General features: G+C 40.6%; 1 protein-coding gene across 8 annotated transcripts in view; it reads right to left on the bottom strand.

Moving 5' to 3' along the window:
• Positions 1-21,401, bottom strand: part of LOC126873368 (uncharacterized) — a 164,609-nt gene that overhangs the window by 37,028 nt on the left and 106,180 nt on the right. For all 8 annotated transcript variants that reach the window (XM_050634158.1, XM_050634161.1, XM_050634163.1 and 5 more), the window contains one exon: positions 6,943-7,361. In XM_050634158.1, coding sequence (XP_050490115.1) covers positions 6,943-7,361 — 419 coding nt within the window. The remainder of the gene's footprint in view (positions 1-6,942; positions 7,362-21,401) is intronic.

Here is a 21,401-nt window from a genome sequence, read left to right as displayed (position 1 = left end):
AAATTGTAAATGACCATTTATTATTTAGCACTTTATGGTCATTTTCAATGAACATCTTTTGATTATAGCCATAGAACGCAATGATAAATTTTGCCTGTTAAACGATAGGGCATCCTGCCCTAAATAAAGGATGCTCTTTGAGAGGCTTTTTTCCTTTTATAAGACCGGTACACTTTGGTGTAATAAAATAAATCTTTGAATTGCTCTAAATTGAGCTCCGTGTGGACCATTCGTCTCCCCTTCTTCTTCGTAGCGGAACTTTCATTTGTCTAGAATATCTTCAATTAAAGATGGTTTCGTGTGTACGATAGGTACTGTGAGAAATTCCAGGAATTAACCTTTAGTCGGCGATTTTTCGCGATGACAGAAATTGCGCCTTTATCGTTACGACATCCTCTCTTCGAGACGTTATGCGAAACGGAAACGGCTTCCGGTTCCCCAAAAACTTTCAAGTACGAGGTATAGGGTCATCGACCTTCGAAATGCAATGTGCAAATGTGTGTCAAGAACAACTGCAGGAAAATGCGTTTCAAACCACGTTTTCGATTAAGATTTCTGATTTCGGAGAACAAATTCATTTTATCAGTGATGTTTTCCTTTACATCTATCACAATTCTTCTGTTAAGTTTACGGACTAATCCTTTGACAATTTCCTATATTTCCGTGTATCAGATTTAATAAATACGTAAAATTTCAATTTTTTATAGGAAATAGAAATAAATAATTGAACTTACGTATGATGAAATTTAAACCTTCATATCATTTTTTACTTTTATTACTGTTTTTGTTGCATATATTTTCGTTTTATGTATTTGTCGTATATCCTAGAAATTTCCAAATAACACACACATACACGTTAAATCTCAAAAGCTTGAGACTGAGGCAGAAAAATTCAAAGAGAATTAAAATATCGTCAGAGGATAAAAGATTAAATTTATAATGCTATATTCGTCTGTTTGGTCAAGTCTCTCTCGAACTACGTTGTAAAAGATTTGAACGTGGGACAAACGGAGGAAGAGAAAAAAATCAGAATATCGACGGTGTGATGCTCGAAAGGGACGCCAGTTGTCCGGAAGCCCCATCGCGGTGCAAATTATTCGAATCCTGTACGATTTCCGAAGCCGTATCTGCGATGCCGATCCGTGGCGTCGTTGAATTTATAAAGCGATTGCCACATCGTGTGTTCATCGTGTTTGTCTTGCGTGTCTTCTTTTCCTCCCATTTCCATTTTCAGCCAAAGGGGTCGATTTTCTTTTCTGTTTCTGCTTTCCCGCGGAGAGAACGCGGCTCACGTGCACGGCAATCGCGTTCCACCGATCCCGTGGCCAACGATCCACCATTTATATTCTATGCTCATAATTATCGTCGACCTTCGATGCCCAATATTACGGATCGCTGTGCGGATCGCATGGCAATGCGCAACAAAGAATGTTTCGCGGCCATTTTCACGGGAAATCGATCGATAAGTCGACAAATTCAGGGAAGAGCGCGGAAATTCCAAGATTCTAAGCTTGTTGACGATTTTTCAACGCGCACAGAGTGAATACTTTATCGCGGATGACGCGATGCACAGTATGTTTCGTAACCGTTTCTATGAAAAATCGATTGATGCTCTAGATTGTATTGGGAAGAACACTTATTCGATTCTAGATCTTTCGATGAGTTTTAAACTCACAGACAATCCATATGTATCCGAATTATATTTTTTTTTTTTTTTTTTTTTTTTAGTAATTCTAAGAAGAGAAAATCGATGGATGAGTGAACAAATTCGAAAAGAAGCGAGTAAATTTTAATATCGCGAACATTCCGACGATTTATCGGAACGCAGAAAGCGAACACGAGTATTTCAATTTTGATTTATATGTTCGTCGTGGACAGTTTAATGACTAAAACGGGGAATAATTAATTAAGGTTTCGAGACCTTCTGCAGATTCTACCGAGTAGTTGCGTTCTATCCTTGGGTGATTCACGTCGCCAGAATGCCGCGCAAACGTGACAGAATTTGACTGGTAGACGGAATCACGGATAGCATGAGAATTTTTGTCGTATGAAACACTCGGCTAATCCGTGTCATAAAGCGTGTCCCCCCGGTTGCTTCTTTCCTTTAATGGCCAGCGATAATGTTTGAAAAGAATATTCAGGAGAGAAGACAACATATGTATGTAAGATAACCGGAAGAAGCGTGCGACCACCACAAAGGGGAAAGAAACCAGCGAAAAGGAACCAGCCCCCTTTCCAGACATCGAAAAGTCAGTACGTGCGCCACAAAGCAGATTTCGATTGCAGAGTGGCCCACCATAGGGGTTTCATAGGGAGTCCCACAGGAGGTACCATGCGAAACTCGATGTATAAGGAAGAAAGGCAAGAGAAGAAAAGGAGGACGAGGAAGAGAGCCAGAGGAAGGAAGCAACGATCGTAGAAACAAATAGAAAATACTATACAACGGTTACGTGTATACGTATATGTATGTGCATGTTGGTTAAGAAGACGACAACGACGACAAGAGAGGAGGAAGAAGAAGATCGGCCACGAAAAGAATGAGCGAAGAATCGAGCAAGAGAAAGAGGAGAGGGTAAAAGAAGAGCGTTCCAGAGTTAGAGGGAGAGAGAAAAGAGAGAGAAGAATACGGAGGGTAGGAGGAGCGCATGGGGGGAGGGCGAAGAGGGAACCGGGAGAGTATAGAGGTATATGAGAAAACAATAGAGCTGATTTGCAAACAATAGAATAACGTTAAGAGTCGAGTATTATACGCCGTTGTTACTTCTTGTGCCATAACGCCGGAGAGCATATGCCCATTAATATTCAAAGGCGAAAATAATGTAAACGACACGACAAAAATCGGGGGAATAATTTCAATTCTCCCCGTATGGGATTCCATCGTGGCGATACACCGAGCCTCCCGGGCCATTTCGTGTCTCTTCTTTGGCCACGTACACATGTATATTTAGCTCGACTTGCACACCGCCGCCCGGTACACAGCGAGACCGATGCAAACGCCGACCTATCGTTTCCCGTGAATTTCCCTCCATTCGAACAGTCATCGCCATAAACAGAGGTTTTCTCGCGAATCGTTTGAATGGGGTGGTTGCACGAGCGGTTTACATTCTATATTTAGAATCCCTGGTCATCAGTTACATAGGAATTTGCACCACTACATTTTCCACGTTTCCCAATATTTTTAGTAAAATCGTTCAATTTATTGTTATCGTGCGTTCCTATTTCTTAAGATTATAGGAATATACGTCGCACGAGTAAACTGCTTTCGTGTCCGATAAATTCCGATTTTTATTTAGCATTATTAGATTTTAGAACAATTGCAGATTTCTTCTTAAGAGAATAAATTGTATAAAAAGGCTGAAATTGAGAATTGTTTTATCTATCAACATATTGTGGTATCATATCGTATTATACGTTGAGTAACTTTTAGTAATTCTTCGATTCCTCCCAAGAAAAATCGATAAAATCCTGACGTAACATATTCGTTTATAGCTTCGCGGTTCTCTATTGGGTTCAACTTTGTACCCTTTATGACATTCTGTAATGATCAAACTACAAAAAAATTTATCCGCGCTAAGTGTAGATAGCGTAGAGTGGGTGACGTAATAATTTTCAATTATTCTCTTTTATTCTATCCAATTTGGTTTCCGTTCTGTGTTTCTTTAAATATTGGAGCTGCTTCCTTATTGCAGCGAACCCTACAATTCTATCTACAACATCTGCGTTATTCGTATAATTTTTATCACAGGACAAAATACTAGGCTCCTTATTGTTAGGCTATTCAAGGTGTGGTGCGAATCTTGATTTACTCGCAAATACTATATGATACTATATGCATGAAGATTCTTCGTGATATTCACGAGGCTGTTCCAAGTTACTGGAATAACCCGTGTATGAAACTTGTATATCGAATGTAGGGTGTGTCGAAGGATGGCGTAGAATGTTAATTGTTCTTTTAGAAAGTTAATTCCCCGACGCCTGACGTAATGTTTCTCACCCAAACCGAACCATCGGCGATTTTTTCTCTTTTCTTGCCTGGCGATTTGAACAATCCTACTTCAGATGTTTTATTAGTCATTGTGAAAATGCAATCACATTAAAACCAAGTTTCTTTCCGTTCGAGTCGGTCGTCCATCATTTTTCGAAGCGATTTCAAAGCGAACTCAATTTCGAGACGATTGTTAGCAGCCTACACGCGATAAGATAAACCGAAGAATCTGTCCAAATTTTATGGTGACCGGGCTTTTTATCGTTGGATAAAATCGAATTGCTTGTCCTTTTTTCCTGCCCCTCGATACGATTCTGTACGCGTGCGCAGTGCGAATCGAGGGGAAAGGAATCATTGTTCTCTCGATTATTTCATGGGAACACGTCTGAACGAATTAAGGTCAAGAATCAGGGACTCTCGGAGATTACGGCAATGCATATCGAGGGACAAATTATGATTAGTTGGTTCGTGGTTCCAGGAACCCCTGAATTATTCTAGCGTAGCTACGCGTTTCCCGCTGGAATGCCACAGACTTTTACGAGTCTGTCGACGAGTCATCATTGAGCCATCAAAGAGACACGATGATTCACTGCCCATCGTCGCTAGAACCTTCTATTATTTTTCGTCGATAATATTTTCCAATTATTTTTAGGCGAACTACGATGTTTTACCCGCTCGCAGAATGTTATTTTAAAACGATGAAGGTACAGTAGTGCGCAAAAATTGTTGGCTATTTACTGCTGCTCTTCTTAATTAAAATATTCCACCTAGCACCTAGTGTTTCGTTTGTCGGAAAGTAAATCGATCAACTCTATTTTTTAATGGTTTCTCAGTCGTATTACATATCTACACGATTAACGTACGAGTTTCAAGAAACGAATGACTAATACAAGTTCATGGCCATTTGATCGTAGTTTCTCTGACTCTTCAATTTTTTAAAAGTATTTTAATAAATTGTGTCGAACTAAATCGTAATACGAATTAATTCGTATCGAATTAAATATCCAACAAATATAGAACAATTTTAGAGCGAGCCAAAAAAATGGATGTCAAAAACGTAAATAAATTTAGAACAGAATGGCAGATATTTTTGTCATCGAGGGACCAGAAGATCATACAATATATTGCTTACCTCAAATTAATTAATATTTTCTTCATCGAACAACGAAGTAATTCTTGAACTAACCACTTCTTCGAATAAAATAACAAAAATTAAACACAACATCGAGTATCTTTGTATTCATTCATAATAGCAAAACATTTTGACAGATGGCATCAAACCTGTGCACAGCAGGTACTATAGTTCTAAACTAGATCTAAAATATGATGCTAAAATACGACTCATTTCTCTATAGAACTATTCGATTGCCATCGAAGTAGTTGAAGAAACGAAACGAGAACTAGCTAACGATGGAAACGAAACGATTTCGCGCAGAGTCAACTCTGCATACATCATCGAGTCATCAATGCAGCGTGCTGTAACATGTTCTTGGATGTAGTTCAATTTCACGGAACAACGAACCGCGACCAACTAGATTTATATTGCATCGTGGCAAATTTTCTACACAAAAAGACATAGAAATGAAAATAAACTGCAATTCGATATCTGCATCTGCAGCTTTTTCGCGGCAGAAATCTTTTCCTGATTTCATTTGAAGCGTAAAAAAAAGAAACCTGTTGGCATTTGTAAAAACATCGAAGAAATCGCAATGAGAATAAATTAGTTGGCAGATTTGGTTTACAAGGGAAACGGCAATCAACGGGTCGAGTCAATTAAGGAAAGCTTTTAAACCGCGAACAAGATTTCACGGTGAATTAGTTATCTCGGGTATTGCGTGAGCCAGTCACCAATAAATTGAGATAATTATTTTCATATAATTGGCACGGCGTGTATGGATCTTGGCGTTGGTCATTAAAGTGGAAACAAGTTGAACGAAATCCAACCGCTGTAGCAGATGCTCGCGGCATGTTGACAATCCGGTGTCACGTCATCATCAACAGGCCCGGTGTCCACGAGGTCTACTATAATCGATCTACGTCTTCGAGTCACGAGTTAAGCTCGATTCACAGTGGGTTAAGTATGAATAACTACACCAAACTATCTTGTTTCTTCATAAAATTATACATAGAGCGATAAAAATAATCGGCTCGTTCTATTATTTTCCTGATCTTTAGTGCATCACATTATTTCTGTCTATAATTAAATAAGCTACGTTGAGCAAACGAAAAGCGCTTTATCGTTTGTGTGAAATTTAATGAACAAATATTTTTCTTCGTTATTTGGCTAATTTATTTTTATTTTATTTTGCTTATTTCCTTTTCACGTTTGTAACCATTAGATACTTCATTCTCAAATTTTGAAATACTTTACTGATGGAAAATGTAGTATCAAAATTTAAATATACTAAAATGTATATACTAACACATATGTGAGGTATAATATTTTTCACTGAATTTTAAAAATAACTTTTCCACTTTTCATTAAGCTTCGAAGAAAATTCTGAAGAAATTTAAAAGATTTCCATTTACCAAAAATTCCACCGTAAATGGGTTTCTTGAAAAAGAAATAAACATACTAAATTTAGAAAGGAATTTTGCCAATTTTCATTACATTTAAGAAAGACATTTTTAAAGATCCCATTTACGAAAACTTCCACTGTGAACGTGCCGTCTTTTAAAACGAACAAACATGATAAATTTGAAAAGGAATTTCTCCAATTTTCATTACATTTAAAAACAAATTTTAAAGATTCCATTTACGAAAGAAATCTCACTGTGAACGTGTTGCTCTCGGAAAGTATCCGCGGCGACGAGCACGATGCGAAGGAAAAGAAGGAAAAAGGAAACGAAACAATCCATTTCCGTCGCGAGGGCGGAGAGAGAGCAGGGGACACGGCGAAACGCTCCGCGGGAGATGAAAGGGACCCTCGTCTAATTAATTTGTTCGACTGACTCACCCTCGGCTCTTCAGGTTCCTCCCTCCTGACGTTCTGGAAAAGGACGCTGCCGATCTGAACTTGAAGATTTTGCTGCAACAACTGCGCCAATTGCGGATTCTGCGACAGAATCGCTGGATTTTGTTGCAATAGTTGAGCAACTGCCGGATTCTGCACTAAGATCTGGCTGAGGGGTGTGTTAGCCATCGCGTGAAGCGATTGATGCTGCTGTTGCTGTTGTTGATTCGATTCTTGTTGCTGATGCTGCTGCTGTTGCTGTTGTAAGTTTGGTGAATTGGCATTCGAAGTCTGACAGGATTGAGACAGGTTGCTAGGGGGTGGATTGTGTCGCGGTGGGCTTTGGGGGGTGTGCGGAGGCGTCGGAGGACTTCCCGGCGCCATTGACGATGCATCCTTTTCCTCTTTCACTTTCACCTTCCCTGTAACAAAAATTTGCATCATTTGATTGGCATAAATTTCATAATACTATTAATTCGGATAGTGTCTTTAATTGTTCATTATTTATCATTATTGCTTCTTATGATTAAGATCAGTTGATGTCACTTTGAAAACTTCTTCGAGGATAAATATAAATTAAAAAGTTTCACTCTTAAATGTTAATGTCACTTTGATAAGTATAAATATGAATCGATTAGTGCATTAACCCTGCTGCGGTCCACTTATTTTTATGTCCCAGTCTCATTCTGTTTTTTTAAATACATCGTTTCAGAAAAGATTCTCGCATAAAATTGAGAAGAAGTATGATGGACGACACTTTCCTCAAACTTGACAAACTTGTTAACTGTAGAAAAGCACGACAAATCGAAAATGATCCAAAAGAACGCAGTAAGGTTAACAGATTCTATAAGATCTTCCGTAGAGGTCCAAACGTTCTTCTTTCACCTATCGGATTGGCTCTTCGACCCGCTTTCAGTGACACCTCGAAGAGACTGACAGAGCGACCTGTATTTTCCAAGATTCTGGAAAGCAAGGTGGGGAACGGGCCTGTCGATTGGTCGAAAGCCGGAACATGGATCAACGAATAGAAACGCGACGACTTTGTGGAGGTAAAAAAGTGACTGAGGGGAAGTTTTTTGCCGGTTGAAGCTGAGAGTCGTGAAATTGAGACGTCTCAATAGTGAAAAAGCCGCAATCGACTGCGGGAAGCAGGTACATCTGCTGATTCCCTCAGTTACGAATTTTCATACCCCTCCAGATACTTTCAAATTGCATTTAAACGACAGTTATAGTACCTTTTAAAATATATCTTTTATTTAAATAGTTTTTTTCTGTGTTTCTGCTCTGTTTCATATTCCTAAAATTATTACAATTTTTCCAAAAATCATTATTTCGTACTTTATTGGTGTAATTTCTTTTCCAAAGCGTTCTTTCGTTGTTTTCCATTGTTAGAATTCTGAACACTTTCATGTTGTACCATACAAAGATATCTATTTCTTCTTCTATTCTGCCATATCCTAATGTGAAAGACTAACAGTATTGCAAAAATGTTGCTACTATTTTTCCTGTAGTTCGCGCTTTTGAAAATCCATTTAATAATAATTCCATAATTCCTGTCAAAAATTATTCAATTTTTTGGAAAAATAATTGTTTACAAATTCCCAGTTATTAATAAGATAGTTGGCGATCGAAATCCTGGGCAAAGACAGCTGAATGACTGCTCGTTCTTTCCCAAAGAGAAGACAAACGAAGACAGCGCATCCTAAGGAGGGTTTAAATCGATGGAAGGAGTTAGGGCAGCGTTTAATACCCCCGGGTGAGAAGTCTGCGATTCAGGTAGATCCAACAGGGTTTATTCGCACCGAGGAGGATCCATGAGAACATCAAACTAAGACTAGGAAATTTTTACCTGCAGCTTTCGACCTGGCCAGTCGATCTCGTGGCCGCGAAACGAGGAAGAAAGTGAACCAGGTGAACCAAAAGAAAAAAAGGAGATTGGAAAACTCTGAAAAGGGCTTTAAAATTCCGTGAGACCCCCTTCTGCTCGAATCGATGACGTCTATCGAAATTACGCAACCCCTTAAGCTTCATCTCTACCATCCCTTATTTCGTTTCTTTTATATCGCTTCTAGGATTTTCCTTCTCTACGATTTTTACCACGGGACGATCCTAGAGTCGTTTAACGAGACGGATATGCGGTTCCGTCGTCGACATCGATGAAAAATGACTATTCTCCGAGATAATTTAGGAGACTGGCGCGGACGTGTGGGAAAATACTTCGGAATTATTTTTAGGGTCCCGGCGGATTGACTGGCTTTTTTAATTGAATGGAGTGTTATTTTAGTATTCCTTTTTTTAAAAATCAAAGGTGAAAGGTAAAAAAAAAAATAACTTTTCATCGGCTTTACATTTGTGAAAAAGTTAACATGGTATTTAACCTTCAATCATAGACAATTCCGGATTGAATTTTTATTTTATTTCCATGTTCAAACGAAGAATTTTAATATATATATATTCTGAAAGAATGATTTTTTTTTCATTGCCATAATCAAACGGAGAATCTTAAGAGTGTCAATATTGATTCAATATGTACCTTGAATTTTAGAAAATTTTTAAATATAAATGATATATTGATACTAAATGCAAATTGGTATTTCTAAATTCACTAAATATCATAACAAGTATTATGCTTTGAATATTTTATATAATTTTTGGTACTGTGCGAATCCTGTGCATATTTCACATTCTTGAATTTTTCATGAATGCATATTTTTTATAATATAAATACTGAAATATATGACAAAGGAACATCTGTAGCTAAGGATCGTGGAACTTTTAAAAATTAAACAGACAAAGCTTCTTATTGCTTTCTTACTTATTGATATCTGAACCTTAAAAAAATATACAAGGTGTATCTTGCGGTTGTAGGCGATAAAAAAGGAGCGACTTGGAATGATTTCGTACACGTTTCAACGGTAAATGGATTTCTACGAGGGGATACTTCTGAAGAATCGCATGCACGCTCGCGTTATGCTTGTATCCCGAGCCGGATCCTTAAATTGACTCGATTTTTAAGGTCCAACCCGAAGAGGAGGTTGCGCCGCGGGGATCCTGTGTTTCTTTTCCTTTCGCGACGTTCTCCCTTTCATCTTTGCTCCACATATCGTCTTGGCCAGCCGATTGATAAAAATCAAGCGTAAGAAAAAAAAAGAAAGAATGCCCGAGAAAAATGGCAAAGGGGGTTGAGGGTGGCGGTGAAATCGAAACGTCCAAGAAAATAATTGACGCAGTTAACGACTTAAGAAGAAGATTTATAAATCGAAACATTATATATACACTTGGAAGAAACATGATTGCACGTCGACCCATTATTTGAAATTTTGATTACATCTTAAAGATTTATAGATGTTGATGATTTTCAAGACGGTAAATGTATACTTACGACTCAAAAGTATCTGGACACTTGTCCGTAATATAACGTAGAAGTTGGAAATAAGAACGATGTACTGATAAATGATTACATTTACAATGAATCGCTGTTTTCTGATAAAATAATACATCGATCAAAGATTTCATTATTACACTATATATTACTACTGATAGATATCGTTGAAGGATATTAATTATTTAATTCAACAGTTCAAACGAATCGATTCAACGAATACTTCCACTATTGACTGTATGTATTTTTATTAAGTATACGACACTGCTTGTAAAAGTATTAATTTCATGCTAGCAGAATGTAATTTCTCGAATCAAATAACAATGCGAAACAAACGCGGAACGAAGAACCATGACGATGACATCTGACCCGCTTACCCTTGCACGAACATTCCAAAGAAAAAAAAAGAGAAAAAACACGAAAAATCTTCCGGATCGTGTGCACCCATTTTTACGAGATACTTAAGCCTTTAAACGAAAGCTGGCTCCTCTCCGATTTCCGAATTCGCCGGAGAGAAATCGGTTAACCCCCGATCGACGTCTGGGGTCGCGCGATTTTTCTCAGGGGTTAAATCGACCGTGGCCCCCAAAAACTCGCGTTTTTTCCCCCTTCATCCACTCCACGAGTTCGCAGGTAGCCGCAGCTACCTGCAACACGCGCGTACGTCCGCCAGTAACCCGGAAAAGAATCCAGTAAAGAAAAAAAAAAGAAAAAAACGGGGGAAAAAGGTGGAATAAAATAAAAGGCAGAAAGGGAGGTGAGCGCCGAGCGGAGAAAGGGAGAGATTACGCAGGAAACATCGGAAAGGGGAAGGAAAACACGTAGTAGCTGGCCCTTACAGCTCGAAGAAACCCTCTTTTCTCTCTCGTCGTCTTCGTCTCTGTTCCTTTCACGCGGCCTCTGTCGCGCTCTCTAGGGCGCAGGGGGTAAGAAAACAGGGTAAAAGTGAGTTAATAGTCGGTAAAACGGTATTCACCCCGTGACCCGACGGGGTTACCGGCTCCTTTAGGGCTGAGCCTCTTTTTTTCTTCCTTCTCTTTTCTCACTGTCGTGAGTTCCTCTTCCGGAAAGGGGTCGTGAACGGGACACGCCGGAGGGGTGGAAAGGGATCATCGTTCCGTTTCGTAACGGGAAATGGAAAACCGAGACACGAGACACTCCTTTCGCTGAGAAATCTGAGTAATCGTTCCGGGTGCGATGGTTCGTCGAGTACCTCGCAAGGGACTTTGAGTATTTTTTTCTGGGCAAACTCTCGCATAGCAGCGTGAGAGAAAATGGTGAAATTTTAGAGATTCGCGAGTTATCGGTCAATCTACCAGCAGTCGGATTTCCTGAGAATTTAACGATTTTTTCCTTTTTTTTTTTTTTTGATATAACGACTCACGATAGAAAAGTCATATCACTATATTATGTGTGCTGGATGAAACATCTTGGAAACTTCGTTAACATTGTAGCGAGGCAAACTATCGCGGTTTTCTTAATAAAGTTTGAAACGAATCCAAAAATATATGGTAGAAGTAACACGATATGAAATATGATTTTTAATGTGTTTCTTATCTGTCCTGCGTAAAGGATTGAACGAAAGTTGAGAAGTAAATACGAGCGGTATAAGAGAACGAGGAAAGGGTTAACGAACGGACGTAATAAAGCGTGTGAACAGTAAATCGAAGACTCTCCGTGGGAAGTGGAGACGCGACGTTGGCCGATCGCGAAATCCGTGTCGCGATTTCCACGTATGCACGTTAGGCATGCGTAACGCGAGGAACACTATAAACGCTCGCGTGTTTCATTACACGACGATACGCACGAAATTCGATTCTAATGGGAAACAAGAAAGCCGAGAGGCCGCGGCCACTCGTAATCCGACGTCCTGGCGCGTTTCAAATACCTAAATCACGAATAACGACGCGATTCCTCGTAAAACGGAGTGGCCTGGCTCTCGACAGAGATCGCGCCGGACTTATCGCTAATTGCGATATTACCGCGGGGACAACGATCGTTTTTCGCGCGAGCCATCGAAACGCGAGGATTTCACGCGTTCCTGGAATGCGTCGCATAAAATTCCACGACCCTGTTTATCGGCTGAGTGTCCTCCCTTTTCCTTCTTCTTCTCTTTGCAACAGTCGCGCTCAAAACGGCACGCGGTATCTTGGCGATCTAACAGTTGGAAGAATAGCGGATTGAGACATTTTTATCTGTTCGATAAAACGTCACTCAGGCAGAAAATCTTAATGATGACGGTTGGAATTCAAGAATCGGGGATTTGGATCGGGAAACGATGGATAGTCTTCGATCATCGAATTGGTACCATATCGGGAATTTCATTCTTCTAAGTATAACACGATTTTACATCGTGTGAACACCATGGGAAAAGATGCGGCCAGTCTACCTACGTCGAGTTTTAAATTTTGCTGCTACTCGGTGATTAGAAATATTTCGATATTTCTCTTCGGTTGGGAATAAGATTTGTTAAATCGAAAGAAATCTTATACCGAACCAATGGTATAATATGACAATCAATATCTTCGAAACGTTTAAGAAACTGACGAACGTATACATATATTTAATACCAAAATCAGATAAAAAGGAAGAAACTGGAGATGCAGAATTAACTCATTGAATTTTGCAATAATTTTAATTAACTGCACGAAGTGTATTTACCGAAGCATATTTATGTAAATATGTCGTAGCTGTACATTTTCAATTCTGTTTAAATATCGTATGCATATAATAAATAGAAAAATATATTAATTGAAAATCTTCGATTTTCGCTCTGTTTCATATTTTTGATACTTAAAAGTCCCTGTCCCGTTCTTCTGTGTTTTTCATATTAGTTTCATATTAGTAGGCAGACCTAATATTTTGCAAGAGATCAATCGTTAAATGATTTAACGCAGTTTTTAAAGGACGCTCTAGAATGCTTGATAGATTGAAAAATAGAAAGATACATTTTTATCGTGAATGTTTTTCTCGGGTTTCGAACGCCTCCCAGCTGTACGTTTTCGAGACGCGGGTATGGTACGGGCGAAGAACCGGCTGCGAGAGGCTTTAATGACGGCAGTCGATTCGCCTCGGTCGATATATCGTCGTCGGCGATGACGAGCCGATGGAGAATCGACGATTTATGAGGGAGATTCGTCCGAGGCCGACTTTTCCATCGCGATCCTCGCGGGCCTCGTGTGCAACTCTTTGATGGATCGAGTCTTTTATCGCGCGACCTTGAACCCTCAACAGGTGTCGGTACCTGGCCACCTCGAATCGATTTTCATTTTTCCTAGCCGCGAAATTATTGGATTATATCCCCCTTGGCTTTCGCCTAACAAATGAACCGTCCATTAAGGCGTTCCAACCTCACCGCGCGCTTTTTCAGCTTCCATGACGACCGATCTCTTTCTCTTTTCATGCTCCATCTTCGGATTTCGATGCTCTTAATAAAAGAGTTGGAAAAATTCATCAACGTTGAAATATTAGCATTGCTCTTCCTACGAAGATTAATGTTACTACGTTCGTGTTTCTGTAATTGTTCACAAGTCTCCTCAATTTGAAACAAGTATAAAAGAATCGTTGATACGCAGAATTTCCTATCTTAAGCGTACGTCAAAGTTTTCCTCGGAACGTTACAAAAATCGTTGCTTGGTAAATGCTAGAAAGTAGAATCGTGACACGAAAAAATCGAGCATCGGAGCAGGGTTGAACGATAATCGACGAAATGTAGGTAGAAAATTAAAAAATAGTTTAAAAATAGCTTAAAGATACTTCACAACCAAATTTAGCGAATTACAAGACCTACGAGACAAATTACTAAGTCCGACTCAAATATCCTGCTCACTCGAATAACCCTAACTCACCCTCCTATAGGAACATCGCGGTAGATTAGAAGACGACCAAATCATAGAAGCCTCATCCTGCTGAAGGGACTGAACCACGAAAGGCAAACTAGAACCTTGGGGTTCTCGGTTTCGCGCGATGCCGATCTCGCGAGATTCCCTGGCAGAAAAATCGCCACGGGGAGCGAGAGCCGCGTTCGAATTAATGAGCCATCTGCGTAATTTTTTAAGCGTAGGCCTCGCAGCGGCTTGCGAAAAACGAGGATTCGTCGGGGGCCGGGTGTAACGTTTCCCAAATTTTAATATTTGACCGTGGCGAAGAGGGAGAGAGGAGATGCGTCAGCGGCATGGCGGGGGCAGGGGGTGTAAAAAGAACGGATAGGAAGAAAGAGACGGATGTTCGTGGAGAGGTAGAATAGATAGGACGTGCGAAGGCAAGGAAAGGAGGGTAGAAGAAGCGGAGCTGGGGCGAGATAAAGACCGAAGGGCCCCGCGGGGCCCATTTTTAACACCTAACAGAAGTCAAGATGCCCGGCCGTGATTAGCGTTCCGCCGGGCCACGATGGGGCCTCGGACATTATCCTGTGAGAAATTGGCGGCCGTTCGTTCCTTTGTTCCAGGCGATTTTTTATTGACTCAAATTCTGAAAAAAACACCCGGGTGGAAGGCGAGCAAGCAGCAGCGCGGCCAACACACGAGGACGAACACGAGGGGATGAGAAAGAGGAAAGTGGGGGGCAACAGGGATATGCCGGTTTAGAATCCCGCGGTGCCCCACGAAACGCGACGGTGTGGGAGGCGACGTCCACCGGGATCAGCTGCAGAGATAGAAGGGAGGAAAGGGGATGAGGGGAGACGGGCCAACAGAGAAATATAAAGACGGAAAGACACCGCGGAACGGGGCACAGGGGGAGAGAGAGAAAGAGGGAGAGAGAGAGAAAAAAGGGGCAGCGAACAACTGGCTACGGTCGAAGCCAGAGCTGCGCTCATTTTTTCTCGCGACCGAACCCGAAAACCCTTTTATGCCCACCCAAGATTAATTATCCGCCGTACTCGAAAAATGAAACGGCCATGAACAAAGAGGAGCCGCGCCGAACCGTGCCAGAAAACGCAGCCTCTGTCCTCCCGCTCGTTCGAGACCACTCTTTCTCTCTCCCTTTCTCTCTCACTCTCTCTCTCTCTCTCGTCGTCGTCGTCGTCGTCGTTCGATACGCGCCATTAAATTGGAAGGTAAACGATTTTCGCTTAATTATTGACCGAGACTTGACCCTTTTGTTGTTCATTAAAATGGCAATAGTAACAATTGTGACGAGAGTCTTGGCAAAGGAAAGTCGTGTTATGCGAAGTTTGTACAGAGAAGAGAATGGAAGTACAGGATACCGAGATTTCAATTAATGATTGGATATTAAGGAAAGATTGCAGCAGACAGATACGACGAGCGCAGTTTCGTTGATTTCCTGATTTTGATGTTGTTCAGTGGTTAAAAGAGCGCACTTTCATATGGCGCGCTTAAAAAGGGGAACAATCTTTCCGGTGCAAAGATATGTCTTTTAGCAATAGGTGACAGATGCATGGGATTTTGTCGGAAAACAGGATGCAATCACATAACTTGATCGACGAATTAAAACTGAAATGCGAATGAAACATTGCGGCGAGACATTCATAGAGATTAGCTCAATGTTCACAATGCTTATAATGAACGTTCATTTTTACGAAATACCTATAAATCAGCGAAGAATGTCGCAAAGAATATTCTACACAATAGTTGACGATTAATTATCATTTAGCTGAATCATTATCGAATCATTAGAACGAAGTATATTATGCCACAGCATTAGAGCGAAGAGCCTACTGAAAATAATTTCAACCCCTAAATAAAAACTAAATTCACTTAAAAAACAAAATTACTCGTAACGCATAAATATAATGTAGAACGGAACAAAGAACAAATATTCGCGAGTCGAAATTCATGCAGCGTTTGCTATTCGAGAAGGAATTCTGCGATACAGCGCGGAATAACGTAATCTCCTGTTTCTTCATCGACATGAGAGGAACGGCCGTGACTCTGCGCAGGCAAAATGCAGCCGGGGGGCGTGGATAGAAGGGGGTTAAGGAAAAAGGGGGTAGGAGCTCGTTAGACCGAAAAATTCCACCGGGCCCGATTTGAATATCGCATAATGTCGAATTAATGCCGGAAATTCGACTCGGTGGGGCCCCTCGCGACGCGGTAATGGGTGGGGGCCCCGAAATTTCGTGGCGACCCCCATAAAGCTGTTTCGCGTATGGAAAACGTGCCAGGGCAATAAGTCTCCCTTCTCTCTCTTCCCATCCTCGTCTTCCCCTTTCCACCACGATATGACACTCTTAAAACGGATTTAAAACGCAGAAACCCGAACGTTCGAGGCGCGAGACTCGTTCTTCTACTTTTTCCTCCGACGAGATAAGGGTGTTACTTAAACGACCGAGATATTTCAACCGTAAATGGACCGTGATGTGACTATATTTTGCGCATGGTTGTTGTAAACGTTGAAATCAACGAGATTATTGGCTAAATCAATTTGATTTTGCTGATAAGTTATCGTTTCTAACAAATTATTATTACTAGGCTGCGGATTTTTATTCGTGGGAAATTTGAACGTGCAATTATGTGCCGAATGCACGTAGTATGTAGAAATATACAATCCAGTGTATAGTACTCGTTATAACACATAGTAACATCATTTTTCAACTGGATTTCATTTTTCTAATCGCATATCTTCGTAGAAATACGGATGTGTATAAATATCTTCTATCTGATTATTAGCAATAACAACGATTCAGCAATAATGTTCATTAAAATATTGTCTGACGTGATAATTACATGAAACTTCGACTTATCGAAGCTACTTTTAAACGATCTACATCTTTGCACGTTGTTTTCATATTAAAATCAGAAAATCAACAAAAATTACGTTTTTCTCGCGTGATTTGCACATGGCTGCTTCTTGAAATACAGCCACGTGTACGTGATTTTGTATTTGGCAATGTAGAAAGCTATTATTCTATGAAATATGTTCGCGTGCACAAAATGTGGTATTTGAAGATGTAGGGGGTATTATTCTATGAAATATGACTATATTATAGAACGTGGTTATCAAAATATTGTTTCACGAAAATCTGGCCTGCTTAATAATCCTCAGGGGCCTGATTTGGGTTCTTCGGGGCCTGTCGAGGCTTTTCTGCTTTTTTCTAGAGCATCATGGGAGGGGGAGGGGGGAGGGCGCTCTTCTCTCGTTCTACTCTTATTTTATCCGAGGTCGGGTCCCATCCGCGCGTCCTTTCTTTTTGCTTGACATAATTTAAAATTTATGAGTTCGAGAATCGGTTATGCGCGGCCTCCGCTTGCTCGGCTCACTTTTACCATCCCCCTTCCACGTCCCTGCACCCCATTCCGCCATCCCACCCCCGTCGAACCGGCGAGGTTTCGCCGCAGAATTTGAATATTAAGATTAGACTAGCTTTAATGCCGTTCCACTCTGTATTCGGCTCACCGATACACCGAGGATTCCTCGCGAAAACGTTTTCATAAACTACTATCCATCGCCATCCTCTGCTTTGCCTTATTTGCACATCGTTCACTCCGGCGGACAAGTGTTGACTATTGGAAACATCCGAGTTCGAGATTTGCAAACTTTCCAACTTTCAAATTCGAGGCATTCAAGGATAATTCCTTTTGTCTCAGAGCCAATGGGAGACACGTCATTAGATGTTCTTTTATTGGAAGTTGAAAAAGAAAAAAATTTTAGTTTTTAAAAAAAATTCTCAGAAAAAAGAATTTACTTTTTTAAGTAGTCTTCTTCGATATTCAAGCATAGGATATTTGGAAATTTAACATTGAAGATTTCTCAGAATAAATTATTTTACAGCCAACGGCAGACGCGTTGGATAATTTCTTTTTTCTTTCGGAAATTAAAGAGAATTCAATACGGAAATTTTGAATTGAAGAAGCTTGAGAATAAATTATTTCTAGCACGAGACACGTCATACGATATTCTTATATACGAAATTGAAGAAGGATTTCGATACGTAGCCTCTTTCCATGTGTTCCTCTCTATCATGCAAATTGACTATCGAATCGCGGATTCGTCGAAAAGCGGCGATTGTTTTTGAGGTGAAGATTAGGTGGGCATCGGAAAGAGAGAAGTTCATTAAGATCGTCGAAGCCACAGTCACCGTATTAGGTTCGACAAACTGGTTTTCGCGGGTCTTTTCTGTACCCTGCATCATCCGGCGTATCAGGATCGAATAAGAGAGACATGCGACTTTGCATGGCCCTTAACCCTTTGTTTGAACACGTGCAACTAAGATTACGTGAAATTTCCCTTCGATCAACGAATTTTCGATGCTTAATCGTCTTTTAATCCTTTGAGGCTTTATGTCGAAGTATACTTTCCATCTCATTCAATTCTTTTTAATTTCAACACACGAAGCACGTTCTTCTATGCATAAATAAAATTGAAATGCACAAAAGGCAATTTTTCTATGCAACGAAAAGGAAATTTAAATGATAAACGATAAAACAGTACATCGTGATATTACGAAACGAAATTATATTTGATAAGTCAACGAATACGTACAATATACAGTGAGTAGGTAAAGTAAGTAAAAATAAGGGTGTTATATACCTAAGCATAGATCATTCAAAGCTTCATTACGAGCTCACCACACCCTCATTATCGAAGAACAGATGATTGTTATCAACGTAGTACAAAAATTACCAATACCAATACGGTACCAATCTAAAACTTTCCTTTGACTGTGAAAGTATAAAAAACTTCACAGAAACTGTAACCAAGTTTCGAAAGCAGATTATTAAATAGGAAACAATAAACATAACTCTGATCATAGAGGGTTAATCGATTGCTACTTTATAGTGAAATTTTTAAAAGCGCCTCAATGGTCTGTCGACTTCTAAAAACGAACGCCTACGTTGTCGCATGATGAAAGTGAACGATAATGTCGACACAGGAAAACGAAGGGCCAGAGAGCCGCGTTAACCTAATCCGGAATGATCGTGCCAATTCTAGCGGGCTCTAGAAAATGATATAGAAAGGATCGGGAGGAGGCGGCCGATTTAAATATAATCGGTGATCCCATTGTTTCCGTTCGATTCTAAAACCGTGGCGCGTGACCGCTAATTTGCCAATTGCCTGTAATAAATAGTTGGCAAATGCCTGGCGAAATTTTGTGCAATCGCCAAGTAAAAAAGCGTGTCACGCGTGTCATTGTGACCGTTCTCACGGAATGCACGAAGAAATCTTCGCCCGATCGATCGTTCCGTGTGTAATGTTCGTCGATCATCGATCGTTCAACAGGCACTTTTCACCAGGACTGTACGCAACACTGGCCATGTGTTTTCGAGTCTAGCACGCACTCCTACGAAAGGGGCGACACGTCTGCGTTCTTATTTCCCCTTTCTGTTTGGTGGAGGCGAATTTTGCCGGAGAAACGGGCCGCTTCAATCCCGAGTGATTCGTAATTACCGGCCACGTCAACAAACAGACACGAAAATTTTATCGTCTGAATGACTTTCCACGGCAGTCTGAGAAAATATACAACGCTACAAACGCTCGTTCTATCGTGTTCGAAGGAAGAGAAGAAGAGAATTGGAGCTCGGAGATTATTTCGATCTTCTTAGAATCTGATTGTGCATACGACACAAGTTCATTTACACCGTTGGCTATAAATGTTAAAAAGACACAGATTTCAAGTTCGTGGAGCAATCACAGCCGAAATTCCAATAAATAAATCTTACTGTATATTTTACGTTGTAAGACACAGATATTAAGGACAGAAGGTAACGGATTTATGTTAAAATAATCAGAAAATAAAAAATAGTGAACTAGTCAGTAGTCTACTGAGTATCCTTAGATTTGTTTAATACTTATAGCCTATTTGAACTCATGGCAAATTCATACAATAGAAGTTTACGAAATTGTCCCACTACCAATTATTTTATCACGCGATAAAACTTCCTGTTAAGTCAAACGTATTCAATGCAAAACAGTCCAGTCAATCGAGCGTCAATTAATATTTCTAACAAACGATTTTCGAATGAACTTTCCACTGTAATCGAACGACAAGGTTACTATCTAAATTATCCCAATACGAAAGACGTTTACGCAGTAGAAAGCAAAAATGAAGCAAGTTGCTCGCTTCACAACATCAATCGTTTCGTCACACATTAATCGAGCCAACGGACTAAAAACCAACGATCCACGATAATTTCAATAATCGCCGATATCCGTCGAGAGACCACCGTCAGAAAAAGCTCGACAACCTTTCTGCCCTGGCCTAGAGGCTGCGCAAACACTTCCCCCGATCCGGGTCTGACAACGCAGAAGGGTTAGCATTACTCATCCAGAAGCATCGTGGTCGCGCGCTGTGTCCTCTTCCCCTGCATTAACATTATCTATCAAAGAGCAGAAGACACCGAGCGAAAGAGAGAAAGATATGAAGAAGAAGGCCGCAGAAGAAGCGTCAGGTTGCCTGGTACACACGCATACCATAACGTTTCCTCGAAAAAAGGGGGCAGAAACTACGTCGAAATCCTGGTGCTGTCGTTGTCCTCGTCCGGAACGAGGATCGGTCTGCTGGGCAGAAAACGGACAGAGAAAGAGAGAAAGAGAGAGCCAAGCAAAGATTCTCCTCGGCTAGGAATGCCTGCTGATGGATTGGTCATCCGTGATTAATTTGACAAGCTGACTTTCTGGTTTTCGGAGACTGACAAGGGGCAGCAGGGGCCTCCGCGCCGCGGGGCCTAATGGGCCCTCTCGTTTTCTCTCTTTCTCTAACGTGGGACGTGTTCAGGTCTCCCTATCTCGGGCCACGAATCGATGAGTCCAGCCAGTGGGATTGTTTGAAAAATTAATCGACCCTCCGCGCCGGCCCTCCGTGGAAACGCTAATGGACACGGTCGTCTTTTCTATCGTTTATGAAGCCCGTTGACCCGACACGTTTCACCCATGGGATAACGAGGATCGCGCTCTCCCTCCGCCAGAAATGTCGCGGATAATGGCAACATCTTATTAATCTCTTTCCCTGCTTTTTTCAATTCAACGTGTTTACCAAGGATCCGATTTCTGTTACCGGCCTCTGCATGTTATTAGGAGAAATCACGATGCAAAATTGTGTAAAAGTATCATTTAGAGACCAGGAAAATTAATAAACAAGCTACACAACAAATAAATTGAAATCGAAAGGGCGTGACATTTT

The sequence above is a fragment of the Bombus huntii genome, chromosome 14 (genome assembly GCF_024542735.1).
Source record: "Bombus huntii isolate Logan2020A chromosome 14, iyBomHunt1.1, whole genome shotgun sequence".
NCBI lineage: Eukaryota > Metazoa > Arthropoda > Insecta > Hymenoptera > Apidae > Bombus > Bombus huntii.
This window is presented reverse-complemented; position numbering and strand designations above follow the sequence as displayed.